At 36.4% G+C, this 23,669-nt stretch overlaps 1 protein-coding gene across 5 annotated transcripts in view; it reads left to right on the top strand.

Moving 5' to 3' along the window:
* The window catches only part of CDKL5 (cyclin dependent kinase like 5), a 131,413-nt gene that overhangs the window by 93,132 nt on the left and 14,612 nt on the right, over window positions 1-23,669 (top strand). For all 5 annotated transcript variants that reach the window (XM_071430445.1, XM_071430442.1, XM_071430447.1 and 2 more), the window contains 6 exons: window positions 232-421; window positions 3,560-3,640; window positions 7,956-8,116; window positions 10,371-11,394; window positions 14,786-14,891; window positions 16,900-17,023. In XM_071430445.1, the coding sequence (XP_071286546.1) occupies window positions 232-421; window positions 3,560-3,640; window positions 7,956-8,116; window positions 10,371-11,394; window positions 14,786-14,891; window positions 16,900-17,023 (1,686 nt within the window). The remainder of the gene's footprint in view (window positions 1-231; window positions 422-3,559; window positions 3,641-7,955; window positions 8,117-10,370; window positions 11,395-14,785; window positions 14,892-16,899; window positions 17,024-23,669) is intronic.

Genomic DNA, 23,669 nt, shown 5'->3' with positions numbered 1-23,669 from the left:
TCCTGGGGGCACTTGAGAATCCATCTCCTGCCTTTTCAAGCAGTGATAGATACATCAGGAAATCTAGGGCAGAAACAGAGGGCTTGGTTTTTGAGGTAGTTTGCTTAATAATAAAGTTTGTTTTTCTGTGTTGTGAGGAGGAGTGCCATGGGAAATACGGCCAATGAATTGAAGCAGCTCAGTAGGAAGGCAGTGGCAGCGGGTAACAAACATTTTCTTTTTGCTTGGCAGAGCCCCTTATGGCAAGGCTGTGGATATGTGGTCTGTAGGCTGCATCCTGGGGGAGCTGAGCGACGGGCAGCCGCTGTTCCCTGGCGAGAGTGAGATTGACCAGCTCTTCACCATTCAGAAGGTGCTGGGCCCACTGCCAGCCGAGCAGATGAAGCTCTTCTACAGCAACCCACGCTTCCATGGCTTGCGGGTAAGGGAAAGCTTTGTTCTTTTTTCTCATTTTTCTTATTTACTTGTGTGAAGTGCTGCAAAGGTTCTTTACATTTGCGTTGTGCGTTATCTGCTGCCTACGTTTCTGGGTAAGTATAGGATGTAGAGATTATAAAGCATTCATAAGTCAAAGTAAAATTCTGATTACACCAGAAGTGAGTTTTGTAAGTATATTTGTTTTCTTGTTAAAAGTTGTTTAAAGATTTTCTTTCATTTCTTAGATATTTTTGGCATGCAGTTTACCTCTTATACCCAATCTGACATTGCCCTGCCAGATTTGCACTGGAAAGTTTAGTGGCAAAGCTCTGTAAGGTCAGGATGTGGAAAATTCAGGACTGTTGTCTATAAGCTAGTTTGTTGGGAAAATCAGAGCTGTAGATGCTACTACCATGGCAGGAGAGCTTTTTGCCTTTTCACTTACATTCCTGGGGAGTTTATGTAAGTCTCTTGAGTAAAAAAGCTCTTCCTACTGACAGCATTGTTCTCTTCAAGGGTTTGCCAATATAATATAATGACAGAGACTCACTTGTGTGAAGATCTACCCAAGCTGGGATATGCAATATGGCAAAATACCAGTATCAATAAATAAGTATTAGCTCTGTTACTTTTAACAGTACCTGGTCAGTGATTGTACTCATGTTTCCTTGTAATTCAGTTTTGGTTGTCCTTTCTTTATTGATGAATGTTGCTTGGAAAGGTGAGTTTATGATCTTGGTAATATTCTGAAATCAGTAGTGTAAATCATATGAAGAGACATATGAAGGTTTTAGGAGACCTGATCTGTGCTAAAGACTCAAGATATGAGTTTTACTCTGAGAAAGAGAAAATGTGAGAATGTGAAAGGGAAGGAATGGGGACCTAGTTCTGTTAAAGCATGTTCAAAGTTGCCACAAATTTGTGATAAGAAAAGAGTTGGCTTAAGGTGTTAGGGTATTTATTTTAGGTATAAGAATAACTGATTCTGAAGAGATTTTGTTGAAGTTTGTAGACCCTTCAAGAGTGGAGGGTTTAAAAAAAATTATTAGACAAGTATTTCTTGCAAGGTCCTGTTTGTATTTCATCCTGTTTAAAACAGTGAGTTGGATGATGTTTTTGTATGAGAAATTTATAACCCCTTCTCAGGAAAACAACACTTCAAAAATTGTGAGTCAAATAAATTACTGCCTCTTCAACATCATTTTACAGCATTTCTGATTGTGAAGTGTAATCTTGTTTGGATAAATGCTCTGTGATGTCTTAAGATGAAATATCTTTGTTTTGTAGCTTTCAAATACAATAATTCAAGAAGACAGCACAGACCTAATGTGATTAGCACAAGGCTCAGAGTTATGAGTCTCTGTTCTCATCCCAGATCAGTGGTTTAGTGCTTGGCCTCAGACATGTTCCTGCCTTCTTAGTCCCATCTGTAACGTCAGGATGCTGCTGATGTGGACAGGGCCATATGGCTCCTCACTGAGAGTATTTTTTAGAATTGAAGTAAAGTCTGAATAATGGCTTAAAAATAAAAAAAACTACAAAAATTATTTGTTTGAAATATTATATTCATTAGTTAATTTGTGGGAAAAAATTATCCTGTGCTATAAGACAGCCTTAAAAGTACATTTTTTCTGAATGTAGCTTAATTTTCTGAATGTAGTGCTTAATAGTGAAAGATTTTCTGTTGCAGAGCAGATAGTAGGTATGCTGTGATCAAGCCAATTATTACTTACAAGCTGGATTTGGTGCTGGATATTCTCAAGATAGAAACTAGCCCATGATGTGAAATTTTTTTATAGGTTTAGACTTTGGGAATTTCTATATTACCCTAAGTGAATAGTACCATATTGTAAAATAGGATTAAAAAATTCTCTTCAAAACAGCATGGATCCAAACACAGATTTGCAAACTTTTCTTTTCTTTCTACTCATATCCTCCATATATATGTATATAACACAGTTTTCCTTGCTCCTGAGGTTTAGGGAGTATTTAGTGATCTCTCTTCAATTCTTTTGAGGAGGAAAACATCCAGGGTATGTTGAAGACATAAGGAAGTAAAATAATATGGGATCAGAAACTACCAATAGGCTCATGACTTTACAGAAAATTGTGAGTGGCAATGTAGGGATATAAATATTTGTTCTACCAATAAGTTACATGAGGAATGTGAACAATTACAGTGACAAGCCACTGGTGCTTTGCATGGCTTTGGCACATTTTCCTGTTTCCCTAATCATTCTAGATATAAAAGCTTCTTTATGATTGTCACTCCACAGGAAGACACAAACATTTTACAATTTGATTTATGTTAAAATTGGAGGAAGCGTGGAAGCCTTGTTTTACCCAAGCTACTGTTGAGGATCAATATAGCAGACTTAGACTTTAAAAAATTCTCAATTATTAGTAAACCACTTCAAAATAAAGCAAAGTCAAAAGAAAAATACAGAGACTATTTAGGAATAAAAGCATTCAAACTAATTTTCTTCCATTTTTCTTCAAAGTTCACAAAATATAATTCATGAAAAGTAACACTGGTACAACTAATGGATGCCCCCAGCAGTGTGCACTGCTTCTCATGGTGTTGCCAGCAGCATGACCACAGCAGTAACCCTGAAACTCAAGTCCTTGAGCTTTTGCCTTTTTTCACTAAAAATACTTGGGAATTGTTCGTTCATGTTTAGTATTATGTTAATGTTTTGTATTATTTAGTAATGTTTAGTTTAATGTTTAGTATTATGAATGAGTAGTACTGTATTTGCACTCTCAAATTATCTCTGAGCTATTTTTAACCTTTTTTTAAAATAAATATGTTACTTATGTTAGTTATGAATCTATTTTAAACCTCCTGTCAATCATAGTGCCACAAAAAAATATTAGGTTGATTATTTCTCACTTGAGAATGACTTCTTGGCTGCCCTAACAATCAAGAATACTTTTTTTGGTTGACTAGATGCTTACCATACATCTAGAGTTATTTGTTTCACTAAAATATTTTATAGTTTTCATAAACAACTTAATTTTTCAGTGCTTAGGATTCCCATTAATTACATGTCTTGATTCACTAGTTTCCATTTTTTTAAACATTGTATTCATGCATTACCTTGTTTACATGATCAGTATATTTACAGTGTATTTTTTACAGTTTCCAGCAGTCAATCATCCACAGTCTTTAGAGAGAAGATACTTGGGAATTTTAAGTGGTGTATTGCTTGATCTTATGAAGGTAGGAAAATGTCTTTTTTTCTCTGTCTGTGATACGTAATAAAATATATAAGCCACTTTTTACCTTTTTTCTTACATAATGCATCTTAGAAGGACTTTGGAAACTCCATTTTGAGATATTTTGATTCCACCATTGTTTGTAGTAAGGCTTTGTATTTCCTAGGAATCAGGAAAATATCCCTTGCAAATGCCAGGAGAGTATGTTCAATTTTAACTGATTCGATAAAGAATATGTGGCCCAGACAAAGCATCATCACCATCCTTTGCAGGGTTGTGTATCCACACTGACATCCATGCACTGACTGCTGGGTGTGATCATATTTAGATACATCCACAGAGTATTGGGCTACCCTGAGCTGTTTTTCATTTGTTGTTGGGTAAGAGTGAGGATTTGGACAGTTGTCAAAAACAAAGTTGACACACAGGAGTTCTGGGTTTTTATCCAAACTCTTAATCTGCTTGCTATCAGCTGTACATGGTGTATATGTTAGTTTACTCTTTAGTCCTGTTTAGAATAAGTCAGCTAGTTACACATGGCCAAACTAGGTTACAGTCCTGAGAGTTCTTCTTAGGGGGATCAGGAGAAGCTCATTCCCCACAAAAACATTGGGCTTTGCATTTGTGCCATGTTCTGGGGTGTGGAACATGTGTTGTTGTCCTCAATACTGTACTATAAAAACACTCCCATGGTGAGCTGCAGTACAACCCTCACATCATTTCATCCCCAGTGAGCTGAAGAAAGAAGTCATAGTATCCAAAATTAGGTTTATAATCATAGAACCACCAAAGAATTAAAGGCAATATGGGACACCCATGAAGCGTGGATATGGCTAATCAACTCTGAATGAATTGTGTGATCCCAAACCCCTCTGCACCAGTTGTCTTGGAAAGCAAAGATGCTTTGGGAAATACTTGGGTGTTTACTTGATTTTAGTAGTATTGCTGTAGCCAGCAGAAATCCACCAAATTTGCTCTACTCTTCTTCAACACAGCCAGTTCAAATCCCTTTGATCTCCTTGCCTTATGAAGAGAGTCAGCATGGCTTTTATCTTGGTTTCAAGGAGTCTGCAATATGTTACACTCCAGTGCATATAATTACTTGTTCTGGTATTATACTTTCTCCTCTATTTTCTAATTCACAGAAACTTTTTTTCATAGTTAGCTGTGGCTCACGATCTGGTAGTATATATTGCAGAACGGAAATTTCAAGATCAGTCTTAAGACTATTGTTACATGTACTGGGGGAGGGTTTATTTTCATTTTATCCTAAATTTTATGTAGTATCTCAGTGTCTTTTAGGTTCTTTTGATATGATTTAAAAGTTGCAAAGATGTGAAATGAAGTACTTGAGTTTTAGGGAAGCGCAGGTTTCCAAGTAATTTCATTCTTTTCATCTTTTCTGTTGATGTTTCTGCCTACAAGGTGAGAGAGGTCAGGAATTCTGTAGAGGAGATATTTTGTGTTTGATCTGCATTTCTTAATTCAAGAATTGGAACCTTGTTAAGCAATGTGCAGATGCCTACAAGGAGAGAACACAAGGGACTGGTGGTCAAGTTGCATGTTGCAAATGCTGCACATACTTTGTTGTGTGCCTGTCTCTTCTGCAGACAAGGGACAGTCTGACACATGTCCACACTTGTTGTGCTCTTCATTACCTGCATTCCCAGGGACCTCAGGTCAGATTACTAGATTACTGAATAACCCACACTTCAATTTATGCCAACTGAAGTAGGGAATTATTAACATATATCTATTTAGAGAGCATTTCTGGACTAGATTAATGATGAGGCACCAATTTGACCTTGTTGCTTTGTTGTTGCTCCAGACCTCTGCTCTCCTTCTCAAGTCATGCTGGTTTGCAAGTATTAGGGAGTTAGGAACTGGTTTTGCATGTTATGACTTGGGAAAAAAAGACATTAAGACTCTCTTCTTTATATCATCTGCCATTCAATTGTCTGCGCCATTCAGCACCAGACATGCATTTCCTCTGAGATGTTTGCTAAAGAGAATACTTGTAGAAACCTTTCTTTTTACCCTTGGTTTTCTTCACTTGCCTTAGCTGGACTTTAGATTTGTGCTAATGCACTGCTTTTATAGTCCATCTTTGTATCCTGTCCTTACTCTGGTTCTCATCCACTCCTGTTTTGCATTTTTGTTTATTAGGAAATTCCCTGTTTAGCCAACCTGAACCTCTGACAAAGATTGTGGTCTTCTGTACAGTAAGATGCTTTGTTCCTGAACTCAAAATAAATTTTCCATAAAAATCAATGGCTGTCCTGGACATCTTTTCTCTTATGGTAGTTTTTCAGGAGACTATCCCTGGTAATTCCTTATAGAAAATGGAATTTGATTTCCTGAAGTCCTGGGTCTTATCTCTGATGTTTATCTTCCCACCTCTTCTTTCAGTCCTATCTGTAATCATCCTATGGTTGCTACAGCTCAGAGTGTCTTCTGTGATCAGATTTCTCACCAGTACTTTACTGCTGTTGAGCAGCAGCTCGAGTAAACTGAGGTCCCCTCCTTGTCTAATTTGTCTCTCCAGCAGCTGCACTAGGAGATTTCCACCAACTGAGTCTAGAAATCTCCTGGAGCATGTACACAGGCTGGGTGTCAGGATAGCTGAAGTCTGCTGTGAGGATGAGGATCTGTGACCAGGAAGCATTTTTTTGGTGTTATAGAGAGTTTTCCTCTTCATCACTTTCATGCTCTTCAGTGCATTGTTGTTAACAAACTCCCATCATAACATGCCAAATGTTGCTTTCCCTTCTAATCCTGACCTAGAGATTGTCCATGGATAAACCTTTTGTTCCATGCTGACATTGGATATGATCCAGGAAGCCAATTTTATGGAGTGTCACTCTTCTCCCTGTCCATCCCCTTCCATCTGAGACCAGTTGTACCCATCAGTGACCAAGCCTCAGCCATGAGCCCAGTCCCACTACTTCTCTGTGATTCCATGCAGATTCCCAGCCTTGTGATAACCTATGGACTTCCAGTTCTCCTTGCTTGTCATCCAGCCTGTGTAAGGTAGTGTACAGGCACTTGTGAGAAGCCTCTGGACATCCTCTCTCCTGAGGGGGAATGTAGGAATCACATGCGGCCTCCTCGTCCTACTCATGTTTGTTCAGCCTTTTGAGCCGCTGTAGTGATGAGGATCAGAAAAAAAGGGGAAAAGAAGTTGTTAATCATTCAGTTCATTGTGTGAGAAGGAAAGGTGCTACATACTGTATGACCAAGCTGCATAGGAGTTTGGTTTGCCATTTGCTTTGTTTCCTGAGCATTTTCTATTTTGAAGTGCAGGGATCCTGTGAAGGGAAAGCCAGTTTGTGGTCGAGTGGCTGAATGTGTGTGTGTGTGTGTGTGTGTGTGTTTATGCATGTGTATGCATAGACACACATTGATTTCTTTTCTCTTAAATACATACAACCCGTAAGAAGTAGCTGGTTTTTTACTTAATAGCCATTCAAACTTTTAACCTTGCTAACAGTCATGCATGTTTGAATATTCCAGTGTAAACTCTGTATTGCTCTTTTCCTGCAAGAAACCTTTCAAACTTCCCAAAAATACTCAATCTCCTGTTTTCAAGTTTTGTGATTAAATATTTTCTACGTGTCAGGAAGTGTCTTTATTTAGAATCACAACTGATCTAACAGAATTATAAGGCAAGTGTTATTCTGAATGTATTGTAAACAATTTAGAGAATTCTTTGAAAATATGGGTGGACTTGAACTCTATAACCTAAAAACAGAACTCTTTTATTTGTGTATTTTTAAAAATACTAAATGTTAAAATAATGTTTGTTTTTGCCTAAGAATGTTCCCATATAGTTGTTTTGTTTGTTTGTAAAGCTTGTTTCATTGCAGCATTTTATTGCTGGTAAATTTAATATTTTTGATTCAAAACAATGTTGTAAGGTTTATCGTGAAAAATATGTTCAAAATACATATACTTAAAACATATATAGATATATATAAAACATGTTTTAAAAATTTTAGATATCTTTGTATTTTAAACATACTATCATATATGTGTACACAAAATTATATACATATAACACATATGGTGTTATATAAATAAACACATATGTGTTTATTTTGTATCATATGTAGTTTAATGCACCATGAAATTATTCTAGCAGTGACATCTAATCACAGAAACTCTGGAGATTATAAAATTACCCAGTAATGTTCTTTATTTTGTTGTGGGGTTTTTTGTTTTAGTTTGGTTTTGGTTTTTTGTTTTGGTTTCTGGGGTTTTTTTTTTGCTACTGTAAATACAGATACTAACATTTAAACTTTGGGATTTGTTTTTCAAAGAACTTACTGAAGCTAGATCCAGCAGATAGATATTTGACAGAACAATGTTTGAACCACCCTTCGTTTCAAACCCAAAGACTCTTGGATCGCTGTGGAAGTTCACCTTCACGGTCAGCTAAGAGAAAACCCTACCATGCAGACAGCAACACTTTATCTAACAGGTAAATGTAGTCTTGTCACTGTCACCACTGACATTTGCTCTGCCAGTGAGTGAGTTGTTGTCGTGCTCACACACAGCAGCACCTACAAGAAAAGGGGCTGTTTGGCAGCTTAGGCACAGACATGTGTGCTGTTCTGTGTTGCCTTACTGAGTAAAGGAAGCAGACAGAGTATTTACAGCTACACAAGCTGAAATTTTTGCTTACTTTCTGCATCAGACTGCTTCCTTTAAAAAAAAAAACAAAAGAGACAATGTTGCAGCCATTTATTTCTATATATGACAAAGAAAAATAATTGGCTGATCCACCTTAAAAAATGTTAGCCTTTTTCTTGAACAATAGGAATTTTGTGGCTTGGAAGATGCCCAAGATTCCAAACGAATGCTCTTTTCTTTGGAATGCTACCACTGCTGTATATGTACAAATCTGTCCAAGATTTTGATATTTAAAAGCTTAAAGTTCACACAGATTTGTAGCAGCTCAATGTCCTGAAAATTGTGCACATTGATCACATTCCAAATAGGAGATGAACAGAATTTTGTCTGCAGTTCCAGTTGTGGATCGTGTCTAGTCTATTTGACCTCAGACTCATAGCAGGATATGTTTGCTCAGTGACTCCCTTGCTGGACCCACATAGCTTGAGAGAAGCCACTTAATTTTCATACCTCAATGAACCAGGTTTACTGGATGAAATACTTCAGTACAAAAAGCTTCTTGTCATTGCTCTGATAAATGCATTCATAAAGGTCACCCTCTGAAGTATGCAGAATATTTTAATATTCTATATGCAGGCTTTTAATCTTGGCCATGTTTTTCTTTAGCTTATCCTGTGAGATTCAAAAAATTGCTCCTCTATTTTAAGACTTGGGATGACATTCACAATCTATACTTTTTCAAAGATAGACACCAAAAAGTTTTAGCTGCCTTTACAGATGCTTAGAGTAGAAGTTTTACCATTAGACATATGGCATCAGAAATAAAGACCTACATCCACTGGAAACTTGTCCAAAAGTCTTGCCTAGTGAAAATACTAGGTTCCTCTATCTCTGAAGTTTTGAAAAATATACTTGCTGTTAACAGAAAAATATTTTAAACTGGCATTAAAATTGCTTAAGTTTTAGGAACTGTAATGAAATAGATTATGAGATCACTGGAAGTGGTTAATACAAAAATCCTAGGTATAAAAACAGCTAGCATTATCCAATTGTAATTAACAAAAAGGTCAACATAGGTACAGTGAGCTCTCTCACTTCAACCCTCAGTAATATATCTGAGTTACATCATAGATTTGTTACAGAAATAAGTTAATTACTCATAGCCTGCCTAGGTCCATCAAGGCAAATAAGCACAGCTCCAGCACTGTTCAGTCTTGGCTATTGCAGTGCCAGCCTAAATCCAGAAGCTGAACTGGTTTAATGCCAGAAAACCTGAGATAATAAATCCTGCTCAAAAAAAATAAGTCTCAGGGTTTGCAGAACCAGCTCATATCTCAGTCCTCTAGTCCCAAAACCAGAAGAGCTAGGAAGTGGAGTAGAGGATAAGGACACAACCAAGTAGCTCTGCACCAAGTCAGTCTGGTTGCAGAGCCTTTCAGGTGCAGCTTTGGAATGAGTTAATGTACCAAAAACTGGGATAGTGCCAAGTTCCACAAAAGCTGTCTTCTGTGGTAGACCTGGTTTTGGATTTGGTGTTCCAGGGCTAGCTCAGGCTCACCTCATCTGAACAATAACTTCTTTTCCCCTCCTTTCCTCTCTCTCCTCCTCCAAACCAGGAATACACAAGATAGCCTGGAGCATTGATTGTATCAGGGCTTTTTGACAGTGCTGACATACATGATTTTTCTACCTTCCTTTGATATGCCAGGTCTATTTAAGATTTTTTCGATTTATATGCAGCTAATTTTTATAATGTAATGCTTCACTTAGCAATGTACTCACATCATACACACATGCATAAATGTGCAAATATATGTTGGAATTTCTATTATTAGATTTGATATCTTCAGGGTTTTTGTCAGCAAAATCATTAACCAAAGCAGAGTTTGCCATCAGATTATAACCAGAAACAGTGATGTACTAACACTTGCAAATCTGTTATTTTAGTGAACCTTCTGGTGCCTTAGTTGGCAATATTTGATCTTACTGCAGTTAAATTTTTGGTTTTAAATGGCAACTGGAATGGGTGTACTTTTTTGAAGTTATTAATACATGAATAAGTAATCTGATATATTAATGCTTCTTTATGCATTTTAATATAGAAATCAAGCCAGCAAAAGTTCTGCTTTGCAGTCACACCACAGATCAAACAGCAAGGATATGCCACTAGGGGCTGGCGGGCCAAGAGAAGAGGGGCTTCCAGCAAATGAAAGCTTTTTAAATGGAAACCTTCCTGGACCTGCACCTAGTCCAATGCACGCAAAAAAACCAAGCAACACACCTGGATCTGGCAACAAGGATATAGCCAATAATAACATGCCACATCTTCTCAGCCCAAAGGAACCAAAGGGAAAAACAGAGTTTGATTTTAATGTGGACACCAAAAGTTCTGATGGTTCAGGCACAAAATACCTGAAGTCTAACACCAGATCTCAGCAGAACCGGCACTCCTTTATGGAAACTTCTCAAAGCAAAACTGGGACGCTGCAGCCCGGCGACAAGCACAGTCGCCACAGCTACATCGACACCATCCCACAGTCCTCTAAGAGTCCCTCCTATCGGACAAAGTCCAAGAGCCATGGAGTTCTGACAGACTCTAAATCCGTGGGCAACCTTTCTGAGGCCAGGGCCCAAGCTGCAGAACCAAACACCAGTAGGTATTTTCCATCCAGCTGTATGGACCTGAACTCTCCTACCAGCCCGAGCGCTCCCCGGCACAGCGATAACAGAACTATGCTCAGTCCGTCCGCGAGGAACAACCGCAGCGAGGGCACCCTGGACACCCGAAGACCACCAACCAGACACTCCAAAACAATGGAGGAGTTAAAACTGCCAGATCACATGGATGGAAGCCATTCCCACTCTCTGTCTGCTCCACATGAATCTTTTTCCTATGGTCTAGGTTATACCAGTCCTTTTTCTTCCCAGCAGCGCCCTCATAGACACTCTATGTATGTGAGCCGGGACAGAGTGAGGTCAAAGGGCTCAGAGGGTGGCTTAAGCGTAGGGCAAGGGATGGCAGCCAGAGCAAACAGCCTGCAACTGTTATCTCCACAGGTGCAGCATAAGTCACTCACAAGGTCTGTTGGCTCATCACGAGAAGACTGTACAGAAGATTCTAATAGGGTTAGTCCAAAATATTGCCTCTTATTTGAAGGTTTACCTTTCTCTTTTTAACTCATGTGGGGCAGTGGCCTGCTTTCTGTCTTGTGTTTGTTTCTTTGCAGTTATTAATTTATTTGTCTTGTACAATATGGGGATGTTGTTGGGGGCTTTTTTTCAGAAGGGCTGAATATTTCGAGGTACTTTGAAAAAATGGGCTATGAATACCATTATCTTAAAGTACTGAAATGTGAGAATGGAAAAATGATCTCCAAAGTTAAAATTTCATTAGTTGTTTTTAGTCCTTGGTTACATGGTCTGATGTCATTTTTACTGTATCATTTTGCTTAATTATCTTTCTCATTTGTGTTTTTATTTAGCTTTTCTTATATGTATTTCTGTTATGAATGCTAATGTTAATTTTTGAAGCCAGTGTTTCATTCAGGTATAGCAGGTTATTATTGCTGAAATACCCTAATTTACTAGAGAAATATCAAAGCTTGCAATATTTCTTTAGATTGGTATGATAAGTAACTGGTGTAATCTAGAGATCTCATGTTGTAGTGGCCACTGGTAAATTGACTCCTCACAGTGGTTACTGTCAGTGGATACCTGGTTGTGTTTTTCTGTGAGCATTAATTAAAGAGTGAGGACAGGCTGGATCTGGTGTTGGTTTACATTTGTTACACAACACTTCTGAATTATCTCATGTTTTACATATCAGATATGTAAAGATGACTATGAAAGCTGTCCTCAAAGCTTTAGCACCACAAAATGGTGCAGAGACAAATACAAAAATGAGTGTTTGTTTCTCTATGCCTACACCTGTGATAAACTGACTTCTAAGGAGAGAACATCTAGTTCAGATTTGTTGACAACTTGAAGAAAGTCAATGAGCTCTAAATAATATTTAATGTCCAAAGATTATGGTTATGATTATGAGAAACTAAAATACTCTGCCCACTTAGTAGTTCATCTAAGAAATATATGTAGCTGACCTAATAGGGGTCTACAAGTACCATAAAAAGACAAGTTTCAGGTAGTGGTTCTCTCTTCAGTCCAGTAGAGAAAAAAAGACATAATATATTTTTTCATCCATTGCACATCTCCTCCATTCAAGATTATGAGTATTCAAACATGAGAAAATATCAAAATAGAAGTGCAATGGAATAATAATTTTTAAAAAGTTACCTAGAGGGGATTACAGCAGCTCCATTTCAAAAACACTTTTTTCCTGTGTACTTATTTTTCTGTCTCTCTCATTTCAGTCAAATTAAATGTTACTTATTCTTCAGGACATTATTTGGAAGGGCAGTAATATCAGTGTTTCAGTTTTTGATAATAAAAGGTCACACTGCCTTGTCTTCTTCAGTTCATTTTCTGCATTATGCAGCAGATAGTAATTTGAAGTCATTTTGATTTTATTTTGTACTATTTGGAGGCCAGTTGTTTTTATTGGATCATTCTTTCTCATTGAAAATGGGTTGACAGATTTTTATTTTAATTAGGAAAATCGATGTGTATTGTAATGCTTATGGTTTTGTTCATTGTCATTTGCTTTGGAAAGTCTGTTCATTCAAGATAAAGAACTTTATCTCTTATGGTCAGTATTTTTAAAACTTCAGCCTTTACTTGATTAGTGCTTTTAAAATCTGTATTTCAACCATTAGAAGTATGAAAGGAAAATGACTTTTCTGAAATGGATGCTAAGTCTGTGAATTCACAAAGCTGTTTTTAATTTGTTTATACTGCTTTCAGTAACAAATCAAATTGTCAATCTTCTTATGCCTCATGAAGGCATTTTCACAAAGTCATTCTTTGGCTCCTTCTATCCTCATTTTCCCCCCTTTTCTACATTATGCATTAGTAGTCAGAAAATTTCACTCCCTTCAGGATTAGTGAACTAAAAAACTCATTAATAATATGTGTTCTCATAGATTCTTTACTGTTTTCATACTTACTTTTTCTAATCAGTTCTTTTAGGTTTTTTTTCTCTGCTCATCTTTGGTGAAGTTTCCTCACTTCCATGTTTCTAGTTTCTCACTGATTTTCTTCTTAGCTCTACCACGTCTTTTTAAAGAAAAATATTCTTTTTTTGCCTAGCTTTAAATCTTATTTTAGAAAAAAATCAAGAAAAAACTCTCATCCAGTCTTAGTTTTAGGACTTTTCAAGTCTCAACACAACAGTTTTAAGGGGTTTTTTTTACATTTAAATTAAATGTACACAAAAAGGGTTAAGCAGAAAAAAATCAAATACAAGTTGCTATTACTGTCTCATGTTAGAAATGTAACTGCTGATAAAAAAGAGTATCTAATCTAATACAAGTAGTAATTTAATCAAATGCTTCAGCCTCTGGTAAATTTTAGAAGAATCCAGCTGGGATTTCAAGCATTGTTTTAGCTGCAGTTCTGACCTCAGTTTCAAGGTTTGTTTTCTCTGTGACTGTGAGACCAGAACTTCATCCACAAAAAGCAAAATAAATTTTGGAAATCACTTGTGCAGTGAATTGAAATCCCAGATTTTAGTTTTGGTTAGGTTTTTTTGTGGGTTTGATTTTTAACCTTTGTCATTCTTGAACATTCTAGATTTCAGTTAGTACAGGGGTTTCAGTAGTTTCCTATGGGGTCTTTGAGAGAGCATTAAATTTCATGTGGTCAGTCCATACTGAGGGAAAAATTGTAGTTTCTGATTCATTTAAGAGTGGGGTTAAGTCATATTTGGTGGCTAATTATGTGCATAAGGATATTTCTACTGGCTCACCTAAACTTTTACTTGAAGTACTTCCAGTACTGTTTTCAGGAAAATAGAATAAATTAGAGGTAATGAAATGCTTTTAGCTATCCTGTATGACTGAAGAACTTTGTCTATAAATTTCTTAGTTCAGAGACTTTCTATTATTTTGCATACAGTAGATTTTGTGATTGTTGGTACCTCTAGGTAATGATATTAAGAGATAAGAGATGATAAGCAATGATAGTGCTTTGGTATTGCAATTATCTCAAATTAGATGCATTCCTATCTGCTTTTTAGTGTTTGCCAGTAGCAGAGTGACCAGATTCCATCAGAAATTAATTTAACAAGCCTCCAGTAAAAGATTCCTCCAGAGATGTTACTGCTGTGTTTCATTCAGGTTGAAATTCTGAGGGCCTGAAATCAGATTCATGTCTTTAAAATTACAGCTTAGAGGTGAAACTTTGTTAATGACATTTTTGTCATTTTGGAAAGAAGAAAGCAAGCAGCAAAACCAAGTAATTATTGATTACGTTGCCTGTAATGTGATATTTGCACTTATTAATAATATGAAAGGAAAATTGTGGGGTGAATTTGGAGTTTTCTTGCTTATGTATATTGGTTAAAAACTGAAAATCAGTTTACAGTCTTTCATTTTAAAAAGATTATTGTTCTTTTGCATAGGGTGGAGCATATCATGATCCACACACAGAAGATGGAGCATCTACTAAGGAGAATAGAATTCTGTATAATGACCCTGTTCCGAGAAGAGTTGGCAGCTTTTACAGAGGTAATTTCATGGTGGATCTTTCAAATTTAATCCAGAATTTTAGCATGGAATATAAATTAAGTACTAAAAATTGATACAGAGAATTAACATGAACGATTACCAAGGTTTATTGGAAAAATAATTGTTACTCAGCTTTCAGAGGGTGAGTTTGCAGGAGCTGCATTGGTACCCTATTGTTTATTTGTAAATGATAGCTCACTTTAATTGGAAAGTACATCCACTGCAGTACCTTGTAAAGCAAAATATAATTTATCAGGGCAAAATGAACAAAATTAATATTACCATTAATATTAATATTAACTGCCAAAGTAGGCAATTAATTAATATTTTAAATTTTTATTTTCAATTCTTATAAAGAGACTATTTATACCTAGTAGCACATAGACATACTTACTGATCTGTTTCAGACACTGTGTTACATGGAAGTGTAACTCTAGCTTTTATGGCTTGAAACCTGTGGCATTTCTTTTGTTGAAACTTACTAAAGAGCGGGGTTTCCTACAAGCAAGAGCTAACTTAGATAATTCCAGTTCAGAATAAATAAAAAAAAGGTCTGTGTATGGACACACACAAATAGATACTGTTCTGTTATGGCACACAAAAGATGGTGGTTTCTGAGCAGCTGCCTCATGGCTAAACCTGGGTAATTGTTTTGAAAAAGATGATAAGAGGCTGATTATTGTCCTGCAAGTGTTAGGAGGCTTGTGGGGCTCCCCTGAACCTTAAGAAGTCCCAATCAGCTGAAATTCGCTTTATGAGTCACTTAATAACCTTAAGCAGAGTCACAAATCTCCCTCTGATCCTCTTCAGGTTGATCACTTGGCTGATGGCCTGATTTGGACAGGTTAAAATCTGACAATCCTTGCAAATGTCCCCCTGCAATATTAAAACCTGTGAGCAGAATTAAAGCTTGTACTGTTTGGAGTGATGCTTTTGAGTGTTCGTGTTGCAAATGCAACAGAGGATGCTTAAGAATTCTTAGTCCTGAATTGCTTTCATTAATCCATAAAAAGCTCCTAAAATTGTACATGGATTATCTTTTTTTTTTATGTATAGTGAAACAAAAGTTCCAAAGAAGAATGGCTTTCATAAGTCATGTGCTAAAGAAACTGCAGAGCTGGGATTTATTCAATTCCTTGTTATAAAAAGAGGGGTTTTCCTCTTCAACTTTATCAAACAAATATAGTTTAAATAGACTTAATTAACACTTTGGGAAGATGATATTATATTTAAAATAATACTCTGATAATATTATGTGCAAAACTGGTGATAATAATATAAGCAAGTTACTGTGAAAAGGGTAAATCCTTATTTATATAAATTTAACCTTTGTATTAGAGCAGTATTTATTAGCATATACTTTTGTGCTACAGCTTGAACAAAACCTTACAGGTGCTGTTTTGATAGATTGTGTGATATGATGCTGCATTAATGTTCCAACTAATGTCTGGTCAATTTTTAATCCAGTGCAGGATTAAATAATAATATTTAATTTATGTTGTAGATCTGTATATAGCTGTGTATTTTCAAAACCACAGTAAGTCTATTTGAAAAATACATAATATCTAATTTCAATGTTTTAATTTTCAGTGCATTATCTCTTAGTTACATCAAAAATCAATTTATTTTTTTTCCAAGATGGGTGCTACTTTTTTTAAGGTCTAAAGTGAAGATGAAATGTAAACTGTAGTGTTTCATGTCTTTAGTAACTGTATTCCAACCTCTTATCCTCTTTCCTGTTTTAAATATCAATCACATTTAGAGCTCCCTACCAATAGAAGTGTTCTCAAATCTAATAACAATTTACCCAAGTTCTGATGATGGTCTCATTTTGCAGCCAATATTACCCTGCAAGGATCACAAAAATCAGCTTTCTTTTCAATCATACACAAAACACAACCGTGTCTTTCCTCTTTTGTTACTCTAAGAGGCAGAGAGGGAGCAGAGAAGTGGGAGCTGGGATTTTTGGCAGAGCTCAGTGTACATTGTTTGCTGTTCCTCTGTTCAGTTCCATCTCCACGGCCTGAGAGTACCTACATAGAAAACAATGTGTCCAACAGAGCCTCGGTGTTACCAGCAGAGAGCACCACGGTGACAAACCACCCCAAGAGACAAACCACCTTTGACACCTGGTGAGTTGTAATGTGCACACATGTGTAGAGAATGGCAGGAAAAAAATGTGCTTTTAACAGGAGGGACAAAAACCTCATGCCTTTCTCAAGATTTGCACTTGTCCATGTGCTTAGCATGGCATGCTTTCTGTCCCCTCTTGAGCAGCAAGGAATCCTGCATTGCACCCATAACATGAATGCATTAAAGTTTATATACTTTTGTCCAAGCCTTCACAATTTTTTTCCCACTATTAGTCTTTAGGTAAAGATAGTGCAAAATGCTTGTGTGTGTAGTATATATAGAAATTTGTGGATTCCAGAAGCATGAATTGTTAGACAGGTGGAAAAAATATCAAAATGCATGTTTCCATAGATAAAGTACTATATTAATGAAGAATATTTTCACCCTACAATGGGTACCGCTGCTCTCTTTGTTTATACACAGAGGAGATGAATACAATCTATGGGAAAATGGATTAAGTGACATCTTAATGGTTTATATTGATTTCAAAAGATTAAAAGCATCACATGGCTCCATTATATAACAAAGAGCACCTTAATTATGCTAATAAAATGACAGCATATGCATAGCTTTGCAGGACTCAAAGAGAAATAGTTTTGTTTTTCTTAGAGCTGTTTGGCTCAAAAATACTCCTAATCTTATATTTTTTAAAATCACAATAAAGAATATTGAATAAAAATAAGTAGATGGAGCTCACAGGATTGGTGAGAGGAATGGGCTGCATACATTTGCATGGTTCAGCTATGCTTTATACCACTCTCTGAAACACTTCTCTCTGAAAGGGCCATGAAGTCATGCTATCTAAACTGTTTCAGTGGTTTGTTGACTTACTGTGTTTTCACACAAATAACCAGAGAATTATGTGCTTAAAGAGAAAGGGGGGTGGTGGGTGGTGGACAGCTTCTGTTCAGGTGTTCTACCTATGTCAGTAATAGAAGATGTTTACTCCAGAACCCTTCTCACCTGCTCTGATTCACTAGAGTCTGCTTCCTGTCCTTCAGTAGCTCCACCTACATCCATTTTCTGGACTTAGCTGAGGAAAGCGGTCATTTATGTAAAACGGTGGTACTTATGTTGTGGCTTGTGTGGCTAAAGAAGGTATTTATTCCTGCTCTTGAACCCTTTTACCATTTTACATTTTCCTTCATATCTGGATCTTTCTATCTTGCATATAACATAAGACAACTGGAACCTTGTTTTGCTTTATATATCATTCAGCAATATAATGTCTTGGCTGCAAAGAAACATATAATGTTATTTTAACTCTGAACTGAAAAAATAGTGTGTGTTATTAGAGCTGGTTGGGAATATTTTTATGAAGTACTTTCTTTTATTTATAATGCCAAATTATGAAAACCAAAACTTTTCAAAGGAACTGGCTGATAACTGTTAACCTTTTATTGTGAGGATTCTTCAGCTCCAGGAAAGAATTGCCAGTCAAAACCAGAGATACTCTCAAAATAACAAATATTTTGGAGGCAGCATTATTTTTTAGAATGTGAGGAACTTGAGTGCAGGGTCTTTGTTATTTAAACCAGAGGTTTGAACCAAGATCTTAGATCTAACAAGTGAATGCCCTAAACCAGAAGTCAGAGGTTATTCTGGAGGACATTGTCTGGTTCCCTCAGTGTATTCTCTTGAAGCTGTTTCATCTTGTTAAAACAGTGAAAGGACCACAGAGGTGCTGAATATGGCCTTGTGAAAAAGGCCCTTCATTAACTTTGAGACAGTTAGATTTAAGTCCTTGCTCCAAAGTACTCAAATATTTTCACAAAGTGGAACAGCTCCTTTGAGAGAAGAATCTACAGAAGAATAAGCATTTCTTCTTATGAAATAGAATAGCAATAGCTGCAACACCAAGTTACTGCTATTTTGGCATATGTTTACCTTTATCTTTTCTTTTCCTATTCCCTATTTTCCTGAAATGTTTCCTGCCCAGCTCTACCTGCTAACTCTGTTCAAGTTGTCCTGGCAATGGTCTAATGTTGCAAAATTGTTCTGTGCCATAAATGCAGCTTAACCCAATTCCTGAGTAGTGAAGAGTCTGTGTTCCTCTACTTAATTTTCTGTATAGAAGTTGTGTAAATGCTTATGAAAATGTTGAAAGCTCTAATGGAATGTGATTCTGCTTACATCAATTTTATGATGAAGTAAATATTTGATGTTTGAATAACATACCTAACTGGTACATGACAATTCATCTCAAATTATGAGTGACATGTATTCCACCTGGACTTGCCACTACTGTAAAATATTGCTTCTCATACTATTGCTCTGTGTTGCCTTTCTTCTGTCAAAGATTCTGTGAATGTTTGCTAGACTGAATTGTCACAGATGTTCCCCTGTCTTTGTGTGCATTTTTTTGCTCTGTCCCCACTGTCCTGCCTTTTAAAATAAAGATATTATAAACTTGACTTTTGTCATCAGATTTTACTCTTAAATTACTAGATCATTTCTGAACTTCAGACAATTTGATTTGAAAACAGGCAAATTTTTTATCCTTCTAGAAATTCTTTTCTTTGCTAGAGTTTAATTTCCCGTAACTGACCTTGAACTTGCTCAGTTTTTTTCAATTTATACAAGAATAAATGTTTTATTCTCTTCTACTCATACAGGCTTTGTCCTGTGCTGGGCAAATTCAGTAGTTACAGGCAAGATATTTAATTGTATTCTGCCAGAATATTGGCAGAATATTTAATTGTATTCTCCCAGAACATTGGCCTGAATTATTTTACCACTGTCATAGTTCTAAATATCTCTTTAGAATTAATTCCAACATGCAGTAGTGTATCTCACATCATATTGGAAGTGTTTGTATTGGCTGCTTACAAGATATTTGGGGGCTTCTGGAAAGCATTTTTATTTAGACCTTTTATGTCCACACAAATGTAGTCATGCTGTGACAAGTAGGTTGTCATATCTTCTCTAGCACAAGTCATACGTTTCTGCAATAATAATAAATAAGAAAAACTCTATGAATAATATTACTATTTTTATATGTATATAATATATATAAACACACACAAAATCTCTGTCATTCAAGAAAAGAAAAAAAAATCATTCTTACAAGAGTAAAAGGCTTAAAACTATATCCACTGTCAAGTTTCAAGGTTCCAGAATAAGGTTTTTTGTAAACAGGACACGACTGACTTTTATATTGCTGTGTCAGTGTCAGTGTAACATTATAGTCATACTTTTTATTCCTGAAAGTAAAAGGTTACCAGCATCTGAGCAAATTAGCTTAGAGCATGTTCAGCTGTGTGTGCAGCATTATAAATATTTTCTAGTTCTTTAATGGAATTCATAAAAAAAATCAGGAAATTGCAAATTATGAATGTTATTCTGTATATGAGATAATAGATCTGGGGTTTATTCCAATTAATAAATCCTCCTTTTCCACATGATAAAATAAAAAAAAATTGCAGCTCCAAACAGAGTTCAGATTTGATCTTTTGATTTTAAGCTTTCAATGCCAGACTTTTAGACCATGACCTTTTACTGTGGGCTTCAACTTGTGGGATTGAGATTCTTATCTTGAACTATCTATTTGAATGGTTTCATTCATTTCTGACATTTTCTTGCCTTTGCTGAATGGTAACTGTGTGACTGCCCCTTAAGGGTCTTACTTTGACTAAAACTAAAAGGTAACTTGGAGAGTTAATGTTTGTCATTTATCTTCATAGAAAAGTTCTGCTATTTCAGTGACTCCTTCATTAGACAAAAACATCACTCATTAATTGTGTTTGGATCCATAAAGGGAGTAGTACATGAGGGTTTCCAAGCCAGGCTGCCTGCTGAGATTAGGGTTGCTGAAGAATATCTAAAACAAGCATGAGGAATTGCCTCCCAAAAAGAGCTGTCTGCAATACGAATCTCTCTATTGGCAGCATGAATGCAACATGCTTCCTATTTTTTCTTTTTAGTTAATGTGAAAGCACATCAGCTTGCTTGCCACATGCATGTTTGCTGCTACACCTCATTGCACCTGCATGAAGCTGGATACCTTTCTTACTAGGGGTAATAAATTAGAGTGATAATCACAGAATTTCTGTTTGTACTTATGCCTTTTCCGATGTTTCAGACCAGAATAATCAATGTGTTCTACATTAAATGTCCTAAGCATGCAAAAGGTACACAAAGATAAAATAACAAAGCACAGCACATTTTGCCTTCAGTTTCTGCTTGAGAATGAGCTCTCTGAGTGGGGGCTCTTCTCTAGGGCTACTCCTACTTGTTACTAAAACAGATAGCACATAGAAGACTCTGGTGGAGCTGTTTGCTTTCAAGAGCTGAAGCTTTATGCAAAATACCAAGATACTTACAGTATGTTGTAAGAATTTAGTGTTGTGTGACTCTACAGATTTTTTTGATAATCCTATTTTTTTCCTGCACTGTCCATTATCTGAAAATCATCTTTTGGGATGCCTAAATTATCCCAGTGTTTCATCATCGATCAAAATGTTCTGCTCTATTTTTACTCAGTACAAAATCCTGGTGTTGAAGCTTCCTGCTATAATGCTATATATGTTCACTCTCTTCACATAATGAGCATGTGTTTTGAAGCAGTTGCTTTTCAAGGTCAATGCTTTTTCAGACAACTGTACTGCATTATGAGTCATAGGAGTTAATGACATAAACCATTCAGTATAAAACCACTGGCTTTTGGGTAAGCAGCAATTGAAAATGAGCAGTTCTCAGCCCCTTATTTTCCAATTCTCTCTGGTCACTGTAGCCATAAAGAGGAAATGATGGTGCAGAATTTCATTTCTCTCCTCTCTGCTCAGCTGCTGTGGAGAGCAGTTTTCTCATCCAGGTTCACTGGGCCAAAGAAAAGAATCACGCTTGAGTGAATCTCTGCCTAAAAGTATAGCAAAAATTGTTCCAAGCTTCACTCTGTAGATTAACTTCACCTGTTAAAATACAGCATCTCCATTTTGGATTAGACTTAGTAATAGAAAAGCTATAGCAAGACACTGAAAAATTTTAAAGGATAAAATAACCTCCTGTGGTCTTGCTTATGATCTGACACTGGTTCCTCAGTGGACAGCAATCATTGGGTTGATAATTTGCATTGGGACTATGGTTTGGGATATGCTTGCAGCTGTGGATGCACAGGAGCTCCTTTGGGGAAAGGCTCAGAGGATTCTGAGCCCCATTTACATGACTTTCTGAGTAGAAGCAGCATACTTGGGGTGTATGGTTTTCTCCAGCTTTTCTAACAAATCAAGTAAAAATCATTTGGTAAATAATTCAGCAGGTGTTCTGTGTCATGTCAGACTCCTGAGTTCACTGAATGTAATCAGTAGTCTTTACTCCTTGGCTTTCTCCCTGGTGCTTTAAGTGACTTGTATAATAATGCCTTACACCTGTCACATTACTTACAATAGTACCAAATACAGGGACATGACAGCAGCAGGAATCCTTAGCAAATCAGTATATTTAAAATACCTGTTATAAGTATAATAATTACATTAAACTGGAGTTTTTTCCCTGTAGTAGTGTTGTAATGTCCATATTAAATATATATTGTCATGCACCTGAATGTAATTTCTGCATCTAGATATAAGTTCTCAAAAATTTAAATTAGGAAAATTTCTACCATACTTTCTGCCTATGAATCTTTTTGCTAAGACCATTCTCTTAATGAACAGTTGCACTTTATTACAGGATTTAAATACTGCATGCATTTATATTTAGAGGCAGATAACATTTCAAGCTTGAGGTGGTCCTGTGTAGAAATTGAACTGATACCACCTATCAGAGTGAAGATGGTTTTATCAACAAGGAGGATGACTCCAGTGATTCCTACCCCAATTATGTTTTTCACATTTATTTGGGGAAAAAAAAAGTCAGCCTGGCATGTAGTAGCAGCTGAATCACCAGCTGATAGCATAGCATTTAAAGCCAGAATTAGAAGCCAGTGACAACTATATTAGACAGTTAAATGTTGCTACATTACAGTTGCTCCAAGAAAAGCTGCTCCTGTTTGTCATACAGAGCCCTTAAAAGAGTGGCTTTGCTTTAGGTTTTCCCTCCAGACAGTGGAATCTTTTTTTTGTTGTTTTCATGCAATTTAAGCGTGAAAAGGGCCTATTAAAAGACCCAGTGTGACTTTTGGTATGTTAGTTGCTATGAAATGTTGTCCATCCTCTGGGATCCAGGCCCAGAGACAGACCTGTTGGCTTTGTTTCTCCCAGAGGAGTATTGGGTCCTGATTGGAAATGTCAAAGATGGGAAGTGCACTTCACCAAGGAGCTTGTTCTGGCACTTAATGATGTTATTGTGAAAATCAGTGCATTATTTCTAATATGACTTAGGCTACATCATCCACCTACTTGTCCTTGTAATATCTTTACTTGTTAGTTCCAAGATTTTCTAGTATTCTGTAATTTCTTTCTGGATATGTAGCTGTGCGTCATGATCAAGGAAACTAAATATTTGAGCTGGTTTGGGTGTATTTTTTAATGCACTAAAGAGATTGAAATCTCTGAAAATATTTCTGTGATGCTTTCCTGCACCATTTTCAATTTTCAAGCTATTTAAAGGGCACTAAAGAAGTGCAATCAGTTATGTCTCACCGCTGTCCTTGTAAACCATCTTTTTACCCTGTATAAGTACTTCACATGCATGGTATACTGTTTATCT

This window comes from Agelaius tricolor, unplaced genomic scaffold (genome assembly GCF_023055355.1).
Source record: "Agelaius tricolor isolate 1412-34295 unplaced genomic scaffold, bAgeTri1.0.p SCAF_7, whole genome shotgun sequence".
Classification (NCBI taxonomy): Eukaryota; Metazoa; Chordata; class Aves; order Passeriformes; family Icteridae; genus Agelaius; species Agelaius tricolor.
The sequence above is the reverse complement of the archived record's forward strand: the minus strand, read 5'-3'. Positions and strand labels throughout refer to the sequence as shown.